The sequence below is a fragment of the Lithobates pipiens genome, unplaced genomic scaffold, assembly GCF_037356315.1.
Source record: "Lithobates pipiens isolate NorthernLeopardFrog02 unplaced genomic scaffold, aLitPip1_a1.2 Scaffold_30, whole genome shotgun sequence".
NCBI lineage: Eukaryota > Metazoa > Chordata > Amphibia > Anura > Ranidae > Lithobates > Lithobates pipiens.
This window is the reverse complement of record NW_027507791.1, coordinates 111,781,085-111,806,373: the sequence shown is the minus strand read 5'-3', so window position 1 is coordinate 111,806,373 and position 25,289 is coordinate 111,781,085. Positions and strand designations below refer to the sequence as shown.

The 25,289-nt window shown below is 38.5% G+C and overlaps 1 protein-coding gene across 6 annotated transcripts in view; it reads right to left on the bottom strand.

Moving 5' to 3' along the window:
* MEIS2 (Meis homeobox 2) overlaps nt 1-16,254 on the bottom strand; it is a 199,073-nt gene extending 182,819 nt beyond the window's left edge. The window contains exons 1-6 of one of the 6 annotated variants that reach the window (XM_077464762.1): nt 15,335-16,254; nt 14,229-14,458; nt 12,912-13,053; nt 10,845-10,895; nt 9,405-9,455; nt 7,619-7,768 (exon numbers count right to left, since the gene is read on the bottom strand). In XM_077464762.1, coding sequence (XP_077320888.1) covers nt 7,619-7,768; nt 9,405-9,455; nt 10,845-10,895; nt 12,912-13,053; nt 14,229-14,458; nt 15,335-15,346 — 636 coding nt within the window. In that variant the 5' untranslated portion in view covers nt 15,347-16,254. Of the gene's footprint in view, nt 1-7,618; nt 7,769-9,404; nt 9,456-10,844; nt 10,896-12,911; nt 13,054-14,228; nt 14,459-14,865; nt 15,151-15,334 lie in introns of those variants that run through there. The other 5 variants (XM_077464763.1, XM_077464760.1, XM_077464761.1 and 2 more) reach the window with 5 other exon arrangements.
* Between the last annotated feature and the right edge of the window lie 9,035 nt (nt 16,255-25,289).

The window sequence follows — 25,289 nt, the reverse complement described above, 5'->3', positions numbered from 1 at the left end:
CACGCTCATGACAATTATTATCGGCCACTGGGACAACAGAACATTCAAAAATGAACTAAACCACATTTACATCAGAAACTGACCTTTGAACTTGTAGCTTTCCTCCAGACTTACCATAACAATAGAGGACAAGTTATAAAGACAATGTTGTCCAAAGTATAGGACTATGTCGTTTTAATAAAATTTAATAAAGACTGCCAAAAATAAAATCCAGCAGTGTTTGTAAAAATTGACTAGTAATATTTAATTACCAGGTATGATTCTATTTAACCAGCTATTAAAAAGGTAATTTGGGATACTATTCTCATACTATTCTCATACAAAGTTAGCGCACTGGTAACATTTATTGGCACTGCAGCTCACTTACTAAATTACTGAAATTAAAAAAAAAAAGTTGGTACAGGTATTAACAGCATAAGGCCTGGTTCACACCTTTGCACTTTTAGTGCTTTTTGCATTTTGCAGATTTGCACTACAGAACATGTTCCATAGGAAACCATGGTGAATGGACTGCAGTGCAAATCTGCAAAATGAAAAAAGCACTAAAAATGCCTAGGTGTGAACCAGGCTAAAAGTCGTTCTACCACAACTAATATCACCCACTGGCTTTATTTACCTGTCATGGTTTCCAGAGTTGAGGGCCTTTTACTCCTTCTCCACCCAACGTACTCTCTACACATGTAAAGTAAAACATTTTGACAAGAAGTGTGGGGTCCCCTTGGGTGGGTGGGCCTGGGAAATCAAGCCCAGTGACTTATTAGTTAGTTGTGCAGATGGATTTACTGAGAAGCTGAAACTAATATTTACTAAAAGGTAAAATATCAATTTTGGATGGACTAAGCCTTTACCAGCTATAGTATATATGTAGCGCAATACAGTGAATTACTTTTTTGTGGAACCCAATTCCAATTTATTATTGTATTGGTCAACTAAACAAGGGAACCATTTTATTTTACCATTCTCATTACATTGATTGAATTGCCAAAGTAAACAATGCCAGTAAAGTAAACAAAGCCATCACAGAAATATTCCTTTTAGAATAAGCGAACCTTGAACCATAATACATGGTAAGCTGCTGCAAAACTTTTGTCTCCAGTAAAATATTCCAGGGAGCATGACAAATAGGCACTGTTAGGAAGCATGCTAGACAACTGTTGCTGAACTACACAAGTTGCTTATGAACACTTGGCAGTAGACTGAACACTCATAGAGAAAGTGTATATGTGCTTTTGTGCAAATATAGGAACATATAAACAATGACAAAAAAATAGCAATAAAAACAAGTCAAATATTAAACACACTAAACACATTAGATATAGAATATTTACACCTGTGTAGTCAACTAACACGCAAACACACAATCAACAATACATCTGAGCAACACCAACCAATGAAAGCTCAGGTTTATTTCCCCATCACTCCAACAAATCCTTATTTTTGTCTTTCTTCCAATTTAAAAATGTGTTGAAGTTTTACATACGGAAATAAAACTCTTCTATCTGGATTCATCCCACGAGTCATATGTTCACCAATTCATCATTGTTATGAGAGGTTAATATATTTTATATCTACTGTAATGAACTGTTACCTTAATAGGGTTTAATAAATGGCCTTGTGTTATAAATTTATGTATGATGGGTACTGCTTAAAAAGTAAGCACAATCTATTGCCAAGTAAAAAGATTACAACACTCCAGAAAATTGACTTTTCCAGAAAAGTCACTACAGTCTGACAAAGCATATTATATACATATACAAACAGAATAATTGTAATGTAACAAGCATAAAGCATGTATGTACATGGGGGATCAATTTCACGCCGAATGTCAAATTATATTTTTGGCAGATTAAATTATTTTGTTTTCTAAAATAATTTTCTGATATAATGTAAAAAATTGGATATCCATTCATTTAAAAAAAAGAAAGTGAAAAATGTGAAAAAACAATAACACCCTCAGAATGACCAAGAAATATGATCTAGGGGTATTTAAAACGTTGTGAATGTGTTTGGATGGTAAAGCAGAGTTTTTTCATGGTGTGAGCTCTGCACCTGAAACAACTTGTGCCTGACAGTGCCAGTAGACACACACAGCGCCCGTACTATGGAGGGAGGGCACACAGTCCACAGCTACTCCACATACAGTCCAGTGGAAAGAAGGCCGACGTCCCCAAAAATAACCCAACAACAGAACATTGAGGCCAATCCTCCATCTGTCAAAAACATTGCTTCACACCATAAACCCCCATTCTATTTTATTTTCCACAATACACGTTTTACATTAGCAAGCGGCACTATATATTTGACTGTTGTGAAAATAATAAACATTAAATTTGGCAATGTTAGTCCACCATTTCTATGCACTTCTTTTATATTGATTCCTCATGGTTGTAAACGGGGAGTTGATTTACAAAAAATTATTAACGGCTCATATTTGCAAAGAAATGGTCATCTCAAAGACGGAATTGGGCTTATGTATATGTATATATAGGAGACTGAAAAAACACACTGGGTTTTTGAAAAGAGCACAAATTCAAAAAGTTGGTGTAAAATGTACACCCTAAAAAAAACTATAAACATTTTGTGATACATTAAACTAATTAAACTGGTGGGTATTATCGATTACATTAAAGAATGATTGGCTTAACTTAATAAAAGTCATTTTTACACAGCCTTGTGATCAGATTTGGCCACATTCAGGGATTTGAACTCCTCTAAGCCTGACTGAATATTAGTAGTGAACACATAGCACTGTAAAAATGAAATGCTCATCATAGCCCCTTACTATTCCTGGGCCCTGATAAGATTCCTAAAAACCAACAACCCAAACAGACTATGCTATAGGAAACTGGAAAATGGCGTCTAATTACAAAAAATAAATAAATGAAAGTGAAACTGTTTAGTTCAGTGAAATATTATTATTATTATTATTATTATTATTATACATGATTATATAGCTCCCGCAGTTTGCATATACCCAAGTAACACTTTTACCAGCACACGCAACATAGACTAAGTAAAAGGATTTGTTTGGTCATTTATTAACATACATGCCATGAAATTATGTTTATTTTTTTTTCAGGTTGACTGATAACTATTTTAGGAAACTGAAACATTTAAGTCTACTAAAAAGCATAATAAATGCGTTGTGAAGCGTTACTTTTTTCACATAACATTCTAATGGATACCCCATAGTAGTGGATAATCCATAGTACTGTTTGATACTTGGGTAACATGCAATGAAAAAAATCCTCATCTTTTTACAGCATCATACTAGTCCCTTATCTACTAAATGTGTTTAAAGTAGTAATGTTCATCACATATAAGCCATATACACAACAAGCACTTGCTGACCTCAGGTAACCTCCCAAGTGGAAGGAACAAATGTTATCCTGAGTGGAGAGGCCTCTCAAAGTTGCACCTCTTGTGGTGTTGTCGCTGTGCTCTCACAATAAGCAATCAATTGAGCCTTTCATAATGATAATACTGTCATATTGTATAAAAGACATCACAAATCTTTATTTCAGGAGAATTCGAAAATGTAGAGTTCACCACATCCACACAAATCCAAAACACAGGTGCAATCGACTCAAAATATTTTCAAACATTAATCAGCTTACTCCCTTGCTTACTAAGTCATGTAATGCTTCTCCTACCACAGTGAACAAGACCATGTTTAATGAAACACATAGCAAGCAGCAAAACATAGGAGACAGATATAAATATTGCTGAGCTGCCTTGTGTGGTTACCTCTAATCTTATTAGTGAAAATATAAAGTATGTATACTTAGTATGTGTTTACATGCTTAACAAAAATTAATTAACAACCTGTGGCTTGCAAACTGGTAATGAACCACAAGTCCCAGCATACCACAGATACCTGGGAATCTGAGAATTGACATTCTGTCACTGCCATATATACTCTAATGTCACACATTTCAAATATCAACAATACGTTCTTACCCTGAACAACCAATCAGAAATCAGCTTTTGTTTATCTGGCTGCACTGTACTTCTATACTGGGTATCTGGCAGTTCTGAGACTGGCCTACGGTAAAGGTGTACCAGTATAGCCCTGGAATACACAGGTTCTGTATCTAAACACTGACATCTTGAAATGTAAGCCACATATGAGAAAGGAGTTTTACGTGATACACAGACTAAAATAAGCATGTAATATAAATACATTAAATGCCACTGTTTTTCCAAGCAAGAACAATATGTTTCACATGCAGGTAAGTAAACCCTAATTTATTTGAACTATCAATGTTGCATGTTAATCCCTTTGCTAAATATTTGATACTTGGTGATCAGGTGTAAGTTATCCAATACTCTAAAAATACATTGATGTAACACCCTATACTGATACAGCTTCTATATGTTGTAGGCCTGATGAAGATAAGACAAGAGTGGTATAAAGGGTTAATTTTGGAGCAAGGCCTTAGAATATTTGGGTTGAGTTTGGGAGTGAATGTGAAGAGAAGTCAGTATGGTTGCTTGCTGAGTGCAGTTTTAAGCAGTTTTAGGTGAAACTGTGACAATGAATGACAGCAACTGCAGATCCTTTGATAACTATAGTTATGAGTTGTTTGTTAGTGGGATTAGTAAGCTGGCATCACTTATAACATCATTATATTGTTTGCTTTTCGAACAATCAGTATTTACCAAGAGTATTTCAGAGTTTACATGACTATAAAGAGGGAGGAAGGATGGGAATCTTTACATTGGAGGAGACTGCAATGCATGAGTATCCCGATAGGGGTTTGAATGTGCATTAGCAGAGCAGTGAATAAATTATTTGTCAATTCTTTGGCTGGTTCAATAAGAAAAAAATGTATTTACAGGACATAATTGTCCTTCCATCAGTGCCTAATTTTTAACTGATAATTAATTGACTTTTGTTTTTTTGTTGTTTTTTTTTGAGGGGGGGGGGTATTACATTTGCACACTACATTTTCAAAATAATAAGTTAGTGTGCAAAGATGATACAGTAGATAAAAAAATGAGCTTCAAGTTATAGCACAAATATAATATTTAGCAATCTTGTCTAGGTTTTAAAGGTATATGCATTAAGCCACACTGTTTATTTTTAAGGACTGTATGTAAATCAGAACCAGAACACCAGCATCAAAGGCCAATCTATCCCATTCTTTATTTTACAACCAGTGCCCCTCATATTCCCCTGCCTGAGAGGGTTTTATGTGGATTTTAATGTGGTAGGATTTAGCAACCATGAGATACTCAACTCCCATGTATGATAATTCCCACTTATTACTGCCCCCCCCCCCCCCCAAAAAAAAGCCAATTGTGGGAAATAAGCAAGTAAGCAATGCCTTTCACTGTACATCACACAGATAATGCGGGCATAACACAACTAAAGCTCATAATAAAAGCCCAATATAATCACTAGAAAAGTAACAGGTAGGTCCAGATTACTATTTCCAGTGAAGTGGGTATAAAAATGCATAAATAGAACTGTACCTCTGTAATAAATTGAATAATTGAACTGGGTGGGGGAATAAGAAAACTAATGTCATGTCTAGCAGTTGTTTTTTATTTATTTTTTATGCACCATATTCTATCAAATCTTTACACAATAAATATATTATATTTTCAGAATAATTTTTAGAATTTTTCACAGAACACATACCTATGCAAAAAAGCCATCACTGTAGTTATACTTATTATGAAAGTAAAAAGATATAGGGGAAATAGGGTAATGCAATTTGTGTAAACCATTTACTTTTACATTATTAAATGGGGGATGAATGCTAACAGCTACATTTTTTTTTGTAAGTTTTTTTTTTTTTACTTTTAATGTTTTGCATCATTTAAATTTCTGAAACTGACAAAACAGAATGTGCATTTATTCAGCCAACTGTTTTTCTAAAAAATAAACACTAAATAACTTGTCACTAGCTAAAGTGTTTTTGCTTATATCTGCAAAAAAAACATTGCAACCATGCACACCAATTTACAGTGTTAAAAATGTGCTACGGAATTTTTATGCAAATATTTCTATTTTTAAGAAATATACAAAATTGAATTGCTATAATTGATTTTGACACATTTTAAAGAAAAATGAAAATACTGTTAAAAAATTTAAAATTTCAAACTGACCCGGTCACCTAAGCCATACAGTTCACTGGGACTATAAAAAGGTTCCTTATTACCAAGGAGCAGAGTAAATTGGCTTTAGCTGTTGCCATCTGTCAGACCCTAAACAGGCCGGGTGTGTAATCTACTAAGCGGGACATGAGCTTTTAGACTGTACTGGGAAAGGAAGCTGTACTTTACAGAGGGGGGGAGGAATGTATACATGTACTGCAGTATATATACAGATCCTGTCTATTGTTCATCCCTTCCTAAATCCACAAAACCTTTGGCAACAAAAAAAAAACAAAAAACTTGGAGCTGGATTAGCGGCCTCAAACAGACCACTACAGGAACATGTCCTGGAACTCACAGTTTACATTTTATTTCACAAATGGGGAACATAAATAAATTATAAAAAAATAATAAATAATACAAAAAGCATGAATAATAATAATTATATATATATATATATATATATATATATATATATATATTCCTTTTAATTATAAATATTAAGAAACAGTAAATATATAAATATGGAGATATATATATATATATATATATATATATATATATATATATATATATATATATATATATATATATATATATATATAAATATTATTATTATATATATATTTACTGTTCTTTAATATTTATAATTACAAAGACTATATATAAAATGATGATATGATCATACAATAAAGTAAAAAATATTTCAGACTTTTTTTTTTATCTTTTTGAAACCCCAACAGTTAATTACAAAGACCAACCTGATTTGAAATAATCACTTAATACTGACAGAGGACTGGGAAGTAAAAAGCGTCTACTTTCTATTTATAGGGAGGAGGATTACACAGTGGAGGTCACATGGCAAAACACAACAGCAGTGATAACACAGACAACAATAATAAACTACAGCACCATAAACAGTCATAGAAACACCAGAATAACAAGGATTGAGGAACACAGAACACCAGTCCATACTGTCAACCCTTCAATAAAAAGCCTGATTTTTATTGTGCCGAATTATTATTAAAGTGTTAGAAATCAATGCTTAACCTGTAATACCGCTGTTAATAATTCTCTCCAGCTCTCCCTAATAGAAAGTCAATTATTGGTTCATTAAATGTTACGATCCTTTAAAAGAAGGGGCTCGGGGCGCCTGCCTGGTGTGTACCTTGTACCCAATAAAAAAAAAATCGCCAAAGGGGAAAAACACAAAAAATGAAATCTGCACTACAGACAAATAGTTGTTGTATGTGCCGCAGCAGAACACAGGTTAACACAGAGCCCAGACAGGGCACCACTATACACGGCACGACTGTGCCCAGCAATGCACACTGCGATGTGTACACACACAGCCAGAGAACACAAGGACAGAACACACATCCCTGATTACATCCACCATCACCGGCCACAATATAATCAGCACAGGGAGTACATAGCACTAAGCACACACCATCATCATCATCATCATCATCATCAGGTCACCACCAGAAGTAATAAAGAAGAGGGGACTCACGTGGTCTGCGAGGTTAGTGGAGGATCCCGACAGTTCTTCATGGTCAGACTTTGAGCTCCCGTCCCTCTCATCAATCACTAAATCTATGGGCATTTTTCCTTTCAAACAGCTGATGTATCGATGGCAGAAATTATCGCACAATTCATGGACCTGGGGAGGTGGGGGGAAGAGGGAAGCAATGATGTTTGGTGGAAAGAGCAACAAGCCAGAATGTCCTCCAAGAGTAACTATCATTAAGGACTGTAATAGTTGCAGGCAAGGAAACAATAAAGAAATTGTAGCAGCAGATATTATTCTCTGGAGACCCGGGGCAGCAACAAGTAGAGAGGAGGAGAGGAGAGAAGAGAAGGGCTGAGGGGACAAGGAAAGCTGAGGAAAGGCAGAGCAGAGGTAAGGGAAGGGAGCTAGAAGAGGAGAGGAAACATAGAAGAGACATAAAGGAAGACAAGAGAGGTGAGGGCACAAAGAAGGCAGGCAATGGAAGACATAGGAAAGGTAAGGGAAAACAAAGGAGAGACAAGGCAAGAGAGAGCAAAGGTAAGGGAAGACAGGGGAGAGAGAAGGATAGGGCAAATAGGGAAGGAAAAGTGAGGAGACTGAGGAAATGGACCAGGATAGAAGAAAATATGAGGCCACAACAGAGAATAGAGAATAGCGTTACATGAAATTGGGACTTGCAAGAATAAGAGAAGGAGGAAACCATGGGCAGAGAAAGCAAAAGAAAGTGAAAAGGGAGAAGAAAGCTATCAGAGATTGGCATAAGGGACAAAATTGGTGATAAGACTTGGGATGGGGCAGAATGGTTGAAGGGAATAGTGGGGTTTGGGATAATGACCAGGGAGAAGGCCATTATTAATGGAAACACACTAGTGTGGGCAACAGAGGCTGGAGCTGCCAGTCCGCCCTCCCCAATACCCGAGGTCACCAAGTGCCATCTGTGCCCACGGGTGCCAGCATTACACAGTCTGTTCCTGTTGTATCCGATGGCTCTGTATCCACATGAGGGGACACATGTATTCCCTCAGTCCGGGTTCACATCCATGTTCCAGAGGTAAGTGGGCTCCAGTGCCCGGCAAGGGAACACTCCTCCGGGGGCATCTGGGTGCCACATTCCGCTCACAGATAACTGCATTACAAATTAGCTTTAGCGCTGCGAATTAGTTTCGCTCAATTAAGTGTCCACAAGAAATTCGCATAATTGAACCCAACGGCAGAGATAGCGGTGGTGTCATATCTCCGCTCTACCCCGTGCATTATTATTATTATTATATATGAGCTGAATATCACACACTGAAAAAGAAATCAAGCACTAAAGAAATATATTTATAAATAAATATATAAATATTACCCAGAAGATGGTGTATGTATGTATGTGTGTGTGTGTGTGTGTGTGTATATATATATATATATATATATATATACATACATATCTATATAGATATAATAAATATATATATATATACAGCACGGGGATCACCCATACACACTAATCATAGCTTGGGCAAATAATATTGATCAGATATCACCTTTATTATATACTATATGTATATGTAATGTGTGTTACATTGTCAGTGCAATGTATGTGGAGGTGAATAGGAAATATCCGAATTGGGCGAGTTGTGAAGTGTGTGGGTGACAGACAGTTGTGTATCAGGCCATGCTGGTTGTTTGGACTGATCTCTCGGTAAATACAATATAATGACATTAGGGCACATGTCTTGTAAAGCCCCATACGTTATACGGAATGTCAGAAGCAAGTGTTCCGTAATGAAAACAATCTATTTACCTTTTCTAATTCCAAGAGATGAAACCGCAAGACTTGGATGGCTTGGATCATCTGCAATGAAAGCAGAGCCGTTATTCTGGGGAGGAAAGTGTCCCTGTGGATGGATTATGATGTATGGTCTATGGGAGGTGAGGCAGATCATAGGGGCCCCGAGTCGGTCCCCAGCTCGGACAGGCCCGGGTGCCCCTGACAGGAGGGGGAGGGGGGGGGGTACTAATTATCTAGACTTTTGGTTTATTCCTCGGTCATGGCTCAGTCACTCTGATCTCCCCCTCCCTCAGATTTCTGATGAATGTCCTACCTGCTAATTCACTGCCATGAGGAACAAGCTGCTCCACAGGTGACAGCGACACACAAGTGACACTTTCACATTTCCAAATCACAGACAATCCCGCCTGACCACTTCTAGTGAGCCGACCTCCCCCTCCCTCCCTGCCTTCACCATTGTTTTCTGCCATTCCCACAACACAATCTGTGCTGGAAAAATACCACTACACACTGAGGGAGATTTACTAAAACTGCTGCAGCTCTGCGTAGTAACCAATCAGTTTCTAAATTCAGCTTGTTCAATTAAGCTTTGACAATAAAACCTAGAAGCTGATTGGCTTCCATGCACAGCTACACCAGATTCTGTGTGCACAAGTTTTAGTAAATGTACCTCACTGTTACATACTACTACAACACCACTACAAACTACTAAAACACAACTACACACTACTACAACGCCACCACTGCACACTAATACAACACAACTACACAGTACCACAAACTACTACTCAGTACTACAATACCATTACATAGTACTGCACACTACTACTCAGTACTATAACACCACTACACAATACTATTACAGCTCCATTACACCGTACTACACACTACTACTCGGTACTACAACACCACTACACAGTACTGCACACTGCTACTCAGTACTACACCACTACACAGTACTGCACACTGCTACTCAGTACTACACCACTACACAGTACTGCACACTGCTACACAGTACTACACCACACCACGGTACTGCACACTGCTACTCAGTACTATAAGATCCTTACACAGTACTACACACTACTAAACCACTACACAGTACTACACTCTGCTATACAGTACTACAACACCACTGCACAGTACTACACACTGCTACACAGTATTACAACACCACTACATAGTACTGCACATTGCTATTCAGTACTATAACACCATTACACAGTACTGCACACTACTAACTACCACAACACCACTACACAGCAATGCACACTACTAATCAGTATTACAACGCCACTACAAGTACATAGTACTACACAATGTTACTTAATACTACAACACTACTACAGTGTACTGCACACATACTGCTACACATTACTATACAGTACTACATGTCACTGCACTCTGCTACACATTGCTACACAGTACTGCACACTAATACAGAGTACTCACCAAGTTATCCAGCTCTGGGTTGGAGGAGAAAAGGGGCTTCTCTGCCCTGACCTGGGGACAACATAATCACAGGTTACTACACAGCAGTCTGTGGACACATCGCCAAACTAAATTTAGATAAATAGGAAATTACTGGGCACATTTACAGATATATTGAAAGACAACGTGTTTATTTTTTGTGTACATGCAAATACACGTACTAATCTCTACCTACATCATTAATCAGTATTTACAGATTTATGTATTTTATATATATATATATATATATATATATATATATATATATATATATATATATATATATATATATATATATATATATATATATTTCTAAAATTAAATATATATATATATATATATATATATTTATTTATTAAAGGAAGAAATGCGTGGCTATATTTCTCTCCACATATATACTATATATCGCACTTTATAAATCTTAATCCAAAACACTAATTACACCACCAATTCTTCCTTAGCTTCCTAGGGCGCCATATTCTACAATTTCTTTTATACATTTTTTTTTTTTTTGACACAATTCATTGTTACATTTGAAATAATGTAATAGTTACATTTCTAGTAAATTCTAGAAAGTACATTTGTATCTAAATTGAGCGGTTTATATGATGCAAGGATACAAACTGATGGAGTAATTTTCGGCATATATTACTTGTGTCCAGTATTAGTGGCGATACAATAGAAGGAATAATACAAGCATGCAGCAATAAAGGAATATAATAAAGCAATCAGTAATAAAGGGATATAATACAAACACTCAGTGATAGAGGGGGTATAATACAAGCAGACACGTATAGAAAATATATAAACAAGCATCCAGTAGGAGGGATATGATTTAGGAATCCACCGAAAAAATTGATATATTTCGAGTATGCAATAAATGGGATATAATACAAGTATCCCGTAATATAGAGAATATACTGTAGTAAAAGCACACATAATAAAATGGGTATAACCCAAGCATTCCGTGATAAATGAATATAACACAATCAGTAATACTGGGGATATAAGACCGTGGTGCAGAAAAGTGAACTAAGCATCCATTAATATAAGGAATATAATGCAAGAATCCGGTAATAATGGGGATATAATACAGGCATGCATTAATTGAAGGGTTATAATACAAGCACGCAATAAAAAGGGGATATGATACAAGTATCCATTAATAGAAGAAATGTAATACAAGTATCCAGTAATAAGAAGAGATCTAATACAAGCACTCAGTAATAGGGGGATATAATACAAACATCCACTAATAGAAAATATATAATAGGAGCATCCAGCAATAAAGGGGATATCATACTATCACACAGTAGGGATTTACTACAAGCACCCATTACTAGAAGGGATAATAGGAACAAACAGCAATAAAGGGGATATAATACAAGCACCCAGTAATAAGGGGATACAATACAAGCACTCAGTAAAGGGGGCTATAATACAAGCACTCTGTAATGGGGGGACTTAATATAAGCACCCAGTGATAGAGGGGATATAATACAAGCAATCAATAATAATGTGATATAATACAAACATTCAGTAATGGGGGGATATAATACAAACACCCAGTAATAGGGAGATATAATACAAGCGCCCAATAATAGGGAGATATAATACAAGCACCCAGTGATATGGGGGGATATAATTCAAGCACACAGTAATAGGGAAATATAATACAAATACCCAGTGATATGGGGGGATATAACACAAACACCCAGTAATAGGGGGATATAATACAAGCACCCAGTGATATGGGGGGATATAATACAAGCACCCAGTGATATGGGGGGATATAATACCAGCACCCAATAATAATGAGATATAATACAAGAATTCAGTAATGGGTGGATATAATACAAACACCCAGTAATAGGGAGATATAAAACAAGCATCCAGTAATAGGGGGATATAATACAAGCATCCAGTAGTAGGGGGGATATAATACAAGCACCCAGTAATAGAAAGTATAAAATACAAGCATCCATAAATAAAGGGGATATAAAACAAGCATCCAGCGGGCCGGGGTGAATAGTTGGCTAGGTGATTGACCTGTTTGGCGAATACAGCGATGTCTTCATTAAAGGAATCGGACGAGCACACGTCCCCTCCTGCTACTCCCGGCTCCCGCGGGGTACACGTCGCCAGTTCACATTTCTCAAAGACCAGAGCTAGAAGAGGGAAGAGGGGGTGTCTGTGCGGACCCCACAACAAACCACCATCAATAAACCAACATCACAACAGACATTCTATCATAAAACTACATTATGAAAAAATAAATAAAATCACAATACATTCAGGTAAATTGGCGTTCATTATTTTACTGTCATAAATTTAGGGAGAGAGTGTAAGAATCTGGGAATTATCCTTATGTAGAAATAAATGGGGGTCCTGGACATAATCCCCGCTCCAGCAGAACGGCACATGTGAAATCTTAATGATCATATGACAATTTGTGTCTGCTGAATAAAGGATTTGCAGTTTTGCTGTGCATAGCAACAAGCTGATTTTTAATCCTCTCTTTATTTGCTCCTTTAATCCTTAATTGGTCGGTATTAGGAATCCTGAGTGGCTCTAATGAAGTTGCAATGTTTTGCAGGGAATTATCAGGCCCGGCTCATGGCTGGGAAGCTGAATTGCTGCCTTCACTGTCCCTTATCAGTCCTGATCATTTCATGGGGGAGATGTTTATCTGACATGTGTGTGTATATAGGGGGCACCGATCAGATTATACCTATCTGACATGTGTGTATATAGGGGGCACCGATCAGATTATACCTATCTGACATGTATGTCTATAGGAGGCACCGATCAGATTATACCTATCTGACATGTGTGTATAGGGGGCACCGATCAGATTATACCTATCTGGCATGTGTGTATATAGGGGGCACGATCAGATTATACCTATCTGACATGTGTGTATGTAGGGGGCACCGATCAGATTATACCTATCTGACATGTGTGTATATAGGGGGCACCGATCTGATTATACCTATCTGACATGTGTGTATGTAGGGGGCACCGATCAGATTATACCTATCTGACATGTGTGTATGTAGGGGGCACCGATCTGATTTGACATTTGTGTATATAAGGGCACCGATCTAATCTGATTATATTTATCTGACGTGTATCTATAGGGGGCACCGATCTGGCTATATGTATCTGACATGTGTTTAGGGGCACCGGGATGACTATATTTATCTGACATTTGTGTGTATAAGGGGCACTGGTCTGTGATGACTAATATGTGTGTGTATAGGGGGCAACAATCTGATCTGACTATACTTATCTGACATGTGTATATGGAAGCACCGATCTGACTATGCTTCTGCTAACATGCCGCCCGATTTTAGCAGTACCTACCCATAAATGGCATCTTTGTCCCGTTTAAGGGCATCGTTGACAGCAGACCCCATGCTGGTGGGCATAACATTGGGGTGGGGGGCATGAGTCCCATAATGCTGGCTGGCATGTAAAGGGGGTCCATGGTTTAAATGGTGTACCGGTGGGATAGGTCGAGGGGCATGTGGGTCACCATACATGGAGGTTGGCACCCCCACTCCGTCCATGGCATAGTGCGGTAACTCATCGTACTGCCAGAGAAAAGAAAGACAAAGAATTAGAAAGAAAAGACAGAAAAATACAAAAAAAAAAAAAAACAGAAACAAAAACAAAAAAAGGGAAGAAATTTGTGAAAGAGGCAAACTAAAAGCTCTGAGGTGCAAGGCCTGAGTAGGAAGAAAAATAATAATCGTATAAAAATAAACAAAAAAGAATGTGAGATAAAGAGACAAACTAAAAGCATTCATTGTAAGAGGCCTGACAAGGAAGAAAAAAAACATAATAATAATTAAAAAAATAATAATAATAATAATTATAATAAATAAGATGAAGAGATAAAAAGGTGAGCACAAAAAAAGTGTTGATTGGGAAAAGTCCAGGGCAATAAATAAATAAATAAATAAATAAGAGCCCCGACTGGAGGAGGCTGAAGAGTTACCAGGAACATTGAGGCGTGTGCGTGCTCTTTACTGCTCATCCAAAAATATACAAAAGAACAAAAAAGAAGTGCAAGCTCTTCGCTGAGGAACTAGAACATGAGCAGATGGAAGGACGGCGACTGCTAGGAAAAGCTGCAAAAATCAAGCTGGAGGATAGGACTGACATGAGGAAGCAGGGCAGCAGGAAGAGAAAACACTGACTACTGAGAGAGAAAGAGAGAGGGAGAAGAGAGAGGGAGAAGAGAGAGAGAGAGAGAAGAGAGAGAGAGAAGAGAGAGGTGTGTGTATGTGTCAGAGACAGAGGAGAGAGGCGTGCAGGAGACACACAAAGCACTGATCACTCATATCCATCCTTTATTATCACACACATATATACATCCTGAATGGTAAACGGTGGCACCCCCACCCGGGCTCAGTTACCCCCCATGCAAGCCTTGCTCTGCTGAGTGTCAGGGCATTTAAACCTACCCTTTGCGCCATCAATAAACGCCCTATAGTGCTGTCTCCGTGTCCCGGGCTGCTGGGAAGGGAAAAGGGGGCGAGGGGTGGGGGGGTGAGGGGGCAAAGCGGACAAATTGTTTCTCTCTTTTCTCTTTGTGCGATCCAGCAGCAGAGCTCGTTCTTCTTCTTCTCCTTCCTCTCCCCGGCTCCGACAAGCCGACACACCGACAATCATACAAGCATGCTGCACGGGAAGGCCAATCTCTCCTTCTACAATGAGATCGGCTATAGAGGAAGGTGTTGTTTGTGGTCCGCGGTGCTGAGTGGCGAAGTGTCCCAAGTTTAGGAGTTCAGTGTCGGCCCAGCAGGGCAGAGCCACATGTACCCAGGCTGGGGGCTCTCATGGCGCTCCGCCACTTCAGATGTCAATCAGAGGCAGAGCATGTCAAGGTGCTGAATGAGGGATGGTGGCAGAAGAGGAGGAGGAAGATGAAGGTGGTGATCGTGATGAAGATGAGCAGCGGATCTTCCAGCCCCTTCTCTCTCTCTCTCTCTATCTTTCTGTAACTCCTCTTGACAGCTCCCTATAGATCTCTGTCTCTTTTATTTTTTTCCCCCAATGACACGTGAAAAAAAAATCAGGATCCAAATAAACTAAAATAAAAAAAGAAAATACCAAGAAAAAAAAAAAGTCAAATAAATACAAAAATATTCTTTTAGTAACAAAGTAAAAGCAATAAAAAAAAGTCCAAAGTGCTTGGGTGTGCAGGGAGTGAGGAGCTGGGTGGTGGTGGAGGGGATTTTGCAGCCTGTCTCTGGCAGATGAGTGACTGCTGGCAGGTTGGCTGCTGCTGCTGGCTTATACAAGAGGCTCAGTTTGTGGAGCTGATCGGCGGGAGAATGAAAATGACGGAACCCGGAAGTAGAGGGAGCCAGAGCCAGTCCTACCGCACAGACACATGGAGGAGGCAGAGACTAGGAGGCGATGTGATGGGCGCCGTGCAATCAGGAGTGTAGGGAGGCAGGGAAGGGGAGGGAGGTGACATCCACAGGCCATCCTTCCAGCAGCCAAGCCTGAGCCCTCATTATCCTAGGCACAGGCTCATTCCCCTGCATTGCATGGCACTGCTCGCCCATTAACCCGATCAGTGCCAGGACACAACACACGTGCGATCAAAGTCCTCGTCCGATCCCAGCGCAGGAGGAAACTCTTATCGCTCTTCTGTACGGCGATCACATCGCCTGCGATCTTCCTCCACATTGCCCTGCTGCTGGCCTGGGGCTGTCACAGCCGGGAGGTCACAGGAAGGTGGAGGAAGTGAAGGTGACACCATGAGAAATGGATGACACACCATGGGGTGGATTTACTAAAGTCAAGTAGACTTTTCACTTTAAAAAGGAAGTTGCACTTTGTAAGGGAATTAGCCTCAGATCTTAGTGAATGAGGTGCAATCTCACTTTGCTAAAAAAAAAAAAAAAAAAAAAAACTCAGTCACAGGCTAAATGAAAAGACAGCATCGTGCTTCCATTACATTAGAATATAGAATTTTATAAGATAAGATACACTTTGTAAGGGAATTATCCCCAGATCTTAGGGTGGATACACACCTACGCATTGTTAGTGCTTTTTGCAGATTTGCACTGCTGTCCATTTAACATGGTTTCCTATGGAACATGTTCTGTAGTGCAAATCTGCAAAATGCAAAAAGCACTAAAAATGCAAAGGTGTGAATCCAGCCTTAGTCAGTGAAACGTAATTTCACTTTGCTAAGAAAAAAATACTCAGTCCTAGGCAATACAAATGAAAAGACAGCATTGTGCTTCCATTTGATTAGAATATAGAACATTATAAGGAAAGATACACTTTGTAAGGGAATTATCCCCAGATCTTAGTGAATGATGTGTAATTTCACTTTGCTAAAAAAAAAAAAAAAAAAATTCAGCAAGTGGCAAGGAAAATGAAAAGACAGCATTGTGCTTCCATTTGATTGGAATATAGAACTTTATAAAGGAAGATGCACTTTGCAAGGGATTTACCTCCAGAGCTTAGTGAATGAAGTGTAATTTCACTTTTCCAAAAAAACAAACTCAGTCACAGGCAAGGAAAATGAAAAGACAGCATTGTGCTTCCATTTGATTTGAATATAGAACTTTATAAGGAAAGATGCACTTTGCAAGGGAAATTCCTCCAGAGCTTAGTGAATGAAGTGTAATTTCACTTTGCAAAAAACAAACAAAAAAAAAACTCAGTCACAGGCAAGGAAAATTAAAATACAATATTGTGCTTCAATTTGATTGGAATAAAGGAAGATGCATTTTGAAAGGGAATTACCCCCAGAGCTTTGTGAATGAAGTGAAGCCCTGCTGACTATCATCGCCCAATCAAAAACAAGTAACATTATTTTTTCCATTTTCCTTGCCTGGGATTGGGTATTTTAGCAAAGTGAAATTGCACCACATTCACTACGTGCTAGGGAAAATTTCCTGGCAAAGTGAACAGTGGGGGAGATTTAGTAAAAATTGGTGCACAGAATCTGGTGCAGCTGTGCATAGTAACCAATCAGCTTGTTCAATTAAGCTTTGACAATAAAACCTAGAAGCTGTTTCATTACTATGCACAGCCTCACCAGATTCTGTGTGCACCCATTTTAGTAAATCTTCACCAGTCTGTTTGGCTTTAGTAAATCAACCCCTGTTTTACTAAAGTACTCTTCACTCACTTTATAAGGGAAGTTGCACTTTGTAAGGATATTAATGCAGGACTTGGTGAATGAGGCGAGGCTCTACTGACCACCATCATCCAATCAAATTGAAGCATTTTGCATGTTATTGGGTACATGCACCATATGCACTAAACTCTGGTGAAAATTTCCCTGCAAAATGCAACTTCCCCTTGCAATATGAACAGCCTATTTGCCTTTAGTAAATCCAGCCCTGTGTGTATCTATCAATGATCAAATGTTTAGCCAAGATCCATCAGAGTTGAGTGAGATCTCTAGAAGGCAGGAGTGAGGCTGATTTATTATATTAGGTATAGAGGATATGTACCCAGAAAAGTGTAATAAAGTGCATGTTCATAGGCAAAGTGTATGTTAGTAAATAAGAGGAATGTGCATTGGCTTTGCATAGCCGGCCATGTGCAGGGGAAATAAAACTCAAACAGGATTTTGTTGTAGCACATGATTGGGTGTTGAACTTCCCCCTATATTTAGTGACATTCCACAACCAGCCTGTCCTACAGCCCAGAGGTGAGTGTGATCCCCGGGCTCTCCTTTGTGGTGTGATGTGTGCACAGGTATTAATACTTGCTAATGGCAGTGCTAATGACAGCCGGGCTATTTACTAAATGAAGTAAAATGCTGCACCCCCGAGCAGCCAGCCATCGTTTCCAGGAGAAGCAGAAACACCCAGAGGTTCTCAGAGGGAGGGGGAGGGGTGCCTCTCTCGGTTTTGTTGCCCAATCCCTTTGCTGGAAGTGAAACCTGCTTTAGACCTCAGAACAGTCAATTACCACAAGTCCTGGAGCCCATCAATCATGGCCAGGGCCTGAAGTTTGCAGGGGGCGGGGGGCTGGCTCTGCCTTCACATTGTACACTGATGGCCCCTCTAATGCCCCATCTCAGTAATCATCACAGCAGTTGCTATTTTCTAAAGTAGAAAAGAATTAGGAATCTTAGTTAATGAGTGAGTTTAACATGTTGGATGCCATGGAGGTGGCAGGAAAATGGCAGCATTCTTCCAGCTGATGAGGGTCACTTTCCTCCTGCACAGTCCAGGGTGGGAATCCTCCGACACCACTGACACCACCAGGCTCTCATTAGGTGCAGACGTGATTTAAAGTGACCTGGCTTGCTGCTTCCAGCGGGGAAAGGGTTAGGCTGCTCGGGCTGAATCCACCCTAAACATAGATGTCTGAGCAAAAAACCCTGACAGCCAGTGCCAGGGATGGAGAGGGCGAGCACCGCCTGGGACAGGGAGCCCCGGCTGGAGGGGACGCCACGGCTACTGCAGGCGCTGGGGGTCAGGCAGCATTGCTTTAGCTTCGCTGGGCTCCGCACAAGGCTGGGGAATGGACAGTTATTCCACAGCAGGCTTTAAAAAAAAAAAAAAAGTGGAAATAATAACTTGAAGAAAGGGTTTCGGATCCAAGGTGAGTCTATTACTAATACCGACACCGACTGTCCATATGAACATGATCCCATTTCTAACACAGATCCACATCTCATAGAATCATCTTCACAATTCAGATGTTGTATAATACTACTGAGTGCACAGTGCTGGATTCTTCCACACCATCACATATAGAAATATATACACTAATTACCTACATACCTACATCAGCGCACAACAACACCAATTTATATATATATATATATATATATATATATATATATATATATATATATATATATATATATATATATATAAAAACACATATCTATAAACAAATATATATACACATAAATGATGTATATAAAAAAAATAACATATCTGCCTATGATGCTACCGTACATACTGGATCTTCATTTTAGTATTCATTTATATAAATGTCTGACAACTAAATGTATCTCGTGATAAGCAACACTATTGCTTTTTAATAATTTTTAATAATTTAATGAACTGAATAAAAGCCAATGGACACGCTTAAAATGTATATATATATAGATAGATAGATAGATAGATAGATAGATAGATAGATAGATATATGAATGTATATATATTTTCTCAACTCAGTATGTAAACATCTATAACAATTGAGGGTTTGTATCATTGTCCCATACTCACTTTAATTGCACATTGCAAATTAGCGCTACTAAAGAGCTTCGCAACTTGTTCTGGATATTAAAATCTATTTCCATTGCCATAAAAAAATATATATTTTTGTAAATAGTGAGAATAATGTCGGCTGTAGTCACAGAAAATCGGATCTGCTGTTATTGCCTATGTAGGTTGTGTGCTATCGCCGCTAAAGATGCTAATAAAGAGGGTTTTTTTTGTTTTGTTTTTAATCGAAGTATTTTATGATCACTGTTACTGGCAGATCAGATGTTGTAACATCCACACAAATAATAGACCACAAAATGACAGAAATTTGTTTTTCCTATAAGAAAATATTTTATTAATCTGACGTGTCCTGTAAAATCTAATAAATGCAATCACGTTTAAAAAAAGGGTCTGGTCTGCAAAGTGTTAAAATATAAAGCGCGCGCACACACACACATTATTATTATTATTATCATTATTATTAAGTAAAATAAAAGCAAGAGCGGTGCTCAGTTGGCTTGGCTGCAAATGGCTTTAACAGCCGGTGAAGTGTCAGCTCTGGGGGTTAGATGGGGGTCAGTGGTGGGGTGACAGCTCCCATTGCCCCGGAGTGAGGGCTCCAGCTGTGTGTGGATTCATTAGCAGAACACTAAAACAATGCAAACAGCCCCGGAGCTTAGATCTTCCTCACAAGAGCCGGGGACAATTGCAGCGGGCCACTTAAAACCACCTTGTGACAACAGCAGCTGGGCATTAGGTCTCTAACACAGGGACAAATGAAAGAGCCACTCAGACTTCAACAGGACACTTTCCATTAAACTGAGAAAAAGAGGAGAAAACGGATCTGATCCGGGCTTCCCTTTGGCGATGGACAGGTAAAACAAATAGCCAGAGTCTCTTTCCTCATTGCAGATGGCCGTTGTCATGCTGGATTAAATGGATACAGGAAAAAAAAAAAAAAAAAAAAATATATATATATATACATATATATATATATATATATATATATATATATATATATATATATATATATATATATATATATATATATATATATATATTTCTGTCTGTGTATGAATCCTCTTAGGGAACAATTGTCCTTTGACTGATAATTCTAATAATTGTGCTTGTTACTTTGCAGAAGTTTTTATTTTAATTCTTTTTAAAGTCTAATAAGATCAGCTCTAGAAATAGGACAAATGTGTTTTTTCTGCATAGATCCTTCCATGTGATCTGTACTAGACATGCAAGACCCCCAATTCTCCTTTATTATCTCAGTGTGTGCTTTTATCTTTTATTTTATTTTTTTATGTAGGAGATTTAATTATTATCAGTGATCATAATTAAGATTTCTTTCCCTTTTCCCCTGCTCCATAGAAATGTTTATTTGGCCTGGTCATCGGATGACATGTAAAATGTATACATTAGGTGGGCTGGTCAGTGTGGATGTATATTCGTAGCTCAGTATGGGGATCAGACCCAGTTCCCTGCCCCCTCCTCACACTGAACCTCTCCAAACAGTGTCAGTTTGGTTTGTTTTTTTTCCCCGAGTGTTTTATTTCCCTCTCCCACTCCAAAGTCAGTGTGACCTCTCTGTGACCTTGGCAGATTTGGGGTGTGTGGGTCTGCACATTTCATTCAGACCCATTTCTGTGCCCTGGTGTCCTTCCTTCTCCAGCCTAGCCACACAGCGCCGCTTCCAGCCTATCCGCAGCGCTCTTTCGCCCCCTGGTGGCTGTCTTCTCCATCGCTCTGCATTTCCCCACCGAACAGATCGCTAATGAAGAGCATTCTGTGTTCTGGATTTCATTATTGGACTCAACTAATCCCGGCTACAATATTCTGGAGCTGAAGAAAAGTGCAAAGGACACGTTTAATTAAGATTATGGGACTCTGCCTGGTCGATCTAATCACTGAATCTCAGGACAGTTTCTCTGCTACAGTATAGAAAGTATAGTAGGGAGAATGGCTGGGCACAGGGATGGATGGATGAGAAGGATAAGCACTGTCCTGTCCTTAAAGTCTGTCCAACAGTACAATAGTTTCCTATCTTCCCTTTATCACCAAACTGCTTAGAGCAGGACTCTGATCAGCAGAGTATTTTATATTATACACCCCGATTATTACCCAGCAATATTCTGCTTCTGAGATCAATGAGAAAGAAATAAACGAATTTCATCTGTTAAGATTGTGTTTTATCAGGAAACATGAAAACTTCGTGGATACTTTCTATATTCCATTCTGTGTATTCAATGGGGCTCATTCAGGAGAAGGATCTCCATGTTCAGCCATGTGACTGTAACTTTAAATCTTATTCAACTCACCTGAAATAAACATCAGCTTTTTTTCCTTGTAAATGGGGATCCGTGTCCTGGTGTGTTAGCCCTGTACACGAGCCTGTTGTGTATTAAATGTACTTGAATTATATGTACACATGTTGTATCAATATATTAAGATCGATTTCCACAATAAAGAGCCGTTGTCTTCTAGTGTATCCGGAGAGAGGACACCTCTGTACCCAGGTGACCCTCTACAAGTCGGCCGATTATTATTAATATCATCATTATAGTTGTTATTATCATCATCATCATCAATATTAGTATTATTATTGTTGTTGTTGTTTTTATTAGTAATATCATTATTATCATCTTTATCTGGCTCTATTAGAGAAATCAGATCAGTGTGTCCCTTGTTAGAGAGTCCAGCATAGATGACATCTAAATAGTGTCCCCAGCACCGTCTATCTATCTATCTATCTTTCTATCTATCTATCTATCTATCTATCTATCTATCTATCTATCTATCTATCTATCTATCTATCTATCTATCTATAAAAGTATATCTATCTATCTATCTATCTATCTATCTATCTATCTATCTATCTATCTATCTATCTATCTATAAAAGTATATCTATCTATCTATCTATCTATCTATCTATCTATCTATCTATCTATCTATCTATCTATCTATCTATCTATATATGTCTTATTTCAGAGGCCGGGACGCCGACATCTCATAGTGTCCCCAGCAAATTCCATAGTGTATATATATATATATATATATATATATATATATATATATATATATATACATATATATATATATATACACGTACATTTATATATACTGTCTTATTATCGCAATAAAGTGTCCCCAGTACAGTATATATATATATATATATATATATATATATATACATACTGTCTCTCTCTCCTCTCTATATAGTCTTGTTAGATTATTAGAGAGCCTAGCATGATGGCTTCTGCATTAAGTGTCCCCGCATCGTCTACCTATATATATATATATATATATATATATATATATATACACACACACCTATATATACTGTATTATTTGAGAGTCCAGCACCGATGACATCCCCATAGAGTGTCCCCATATCCAATGTTTGTCTACACATGTTCCTGTTATCAGTGTGTGCAGACTGCCGTGCATTCAATCCTCCCGGGTAAGTAAATAGTGTCTACCTGGCTCTCTGGTCCCCTGTAATGTGTTTATTTATCGCAGTGACACACATGGAAGGAGAGATTATTTGTAACACATTGCGGGTACAGAAAGTGTGCTAAATAAGGCAGAAAATCCAGATTTCAACCTAGTCATTATACCTGCCCTGTGACTGTACAGAGCCGGACATACATGTTGTATTTACAGATATACCTCCAAGGTAAAGCGAACCTGTGCTTGTGTCCAACATCCCATCGTTTTTTAGGATTTCATTTCTCTGGGTGTATGAAAGGAACCCAGGCTCGCTTTACCCAGAAGGAAAATGGTTTATTTAGTAAATCACCCCCAGTATAAATTCATCACTGCCATAGTTAAGCATCTTTAGTGAATAAACTGATATATCTCAGCCCCAATTTCTGCCTATCTCGATAATTATATAATTAATTACTCCAGGCACGAGATTACACTGTCATTAATCAGTCACATTATTAAGTACAGCAGATAGTGAGCAGCTGTGCAGCGCACCGGCACGGTAAGAGTTAAGGCGGAGCTCTTCCTCTGCATTGTAGGTAAAGGTGTGATCTATTAATAAACAGGAACACACGGCACATACAGCACTATGGATGTTCTATACAGGATCTGATCGGTCCAATGCAGCGCATGACTTATATAGGTAAATCAGCCCGCAGACATTTATTTGTACCATACATTTACCGTTTGTAATTCATTTTACACTTAACAAGCCAAACACTTAATTCTCTGTATACATAATTAACGAAAAGTACAATTCCCCTGCCTCTCTGTACTGTTTCACAGCCCTGACTACAAATAACCTGTACAGCTATTCTAAGGACGATGGAAAGAAGATGGATTCCCCCAATAAAGCAGAAGCAGCTGGCGAGGGACTACAACTGACAGCTACCCTTCCAGAGTAATAAGGCACGCTACTATACTATGCAAAAAATAGGGTGCTATGCTACAGGTAGGTGGGCTACATTCTACAGCCACGAGCTGAAGGATATGCTGGAACATGTACTCCTCCAAGTAGAATGTTTGCTGAGTCCTTGTTCTATACAGTGGTACCCCCCCCCCCCCAATCCACATTGAGGTTTGTTCAATGAAACAATGCAGATAGTATTGAGGATGTGTAAAGTACAGATGCCAGTATGTAGAAACCAGTCCAGTGTAAAGGACTCCTGATCAGTCCCTAAAAAGTTTTGCACTGTTTGCCCTTTTCTCTCTCTTTTTTTTTATTGCTTTTACCTTTTCTCTTTAGTTAATAAGTTTGTTTGCATCCAGATTTGTAACAAATGAATAAAAATTAAAATGGATCTTCTGCCCATAGAAGCAATACTCCAGCTTCACCTACTGAGAGGGCAGATGAATAGAAGCGGCCAGTAAGCCGGGAGTAAAAAACGCTCACATAGGACGCTTGTTGTACAAAGTTTAGACGAGTTTAGGAGAGTTTTAGGTTTTTTTCTGCCAGTAAACTCCAATCAGAAAAGCAAACCAGATGGGATTTTTCCCTGCCTCAAGGCTGCATTCACACTTCAGCATTTTGAATCCTGGGCAGATTTGTCACAAATCTGCCCGAAATTTGAAAGTGCTGATGTGTGAATGACAAATTGCGGAACTCCCATTTGAGATGCCATTCATTTGATAAATCGCGCTTCAATCACGGAAAGCATGTCGTTCAAAAACTGTTCAGGAGCTACTTTTGGGTGAAATGCTTCCCGCAATGTGCGTAGCCACGA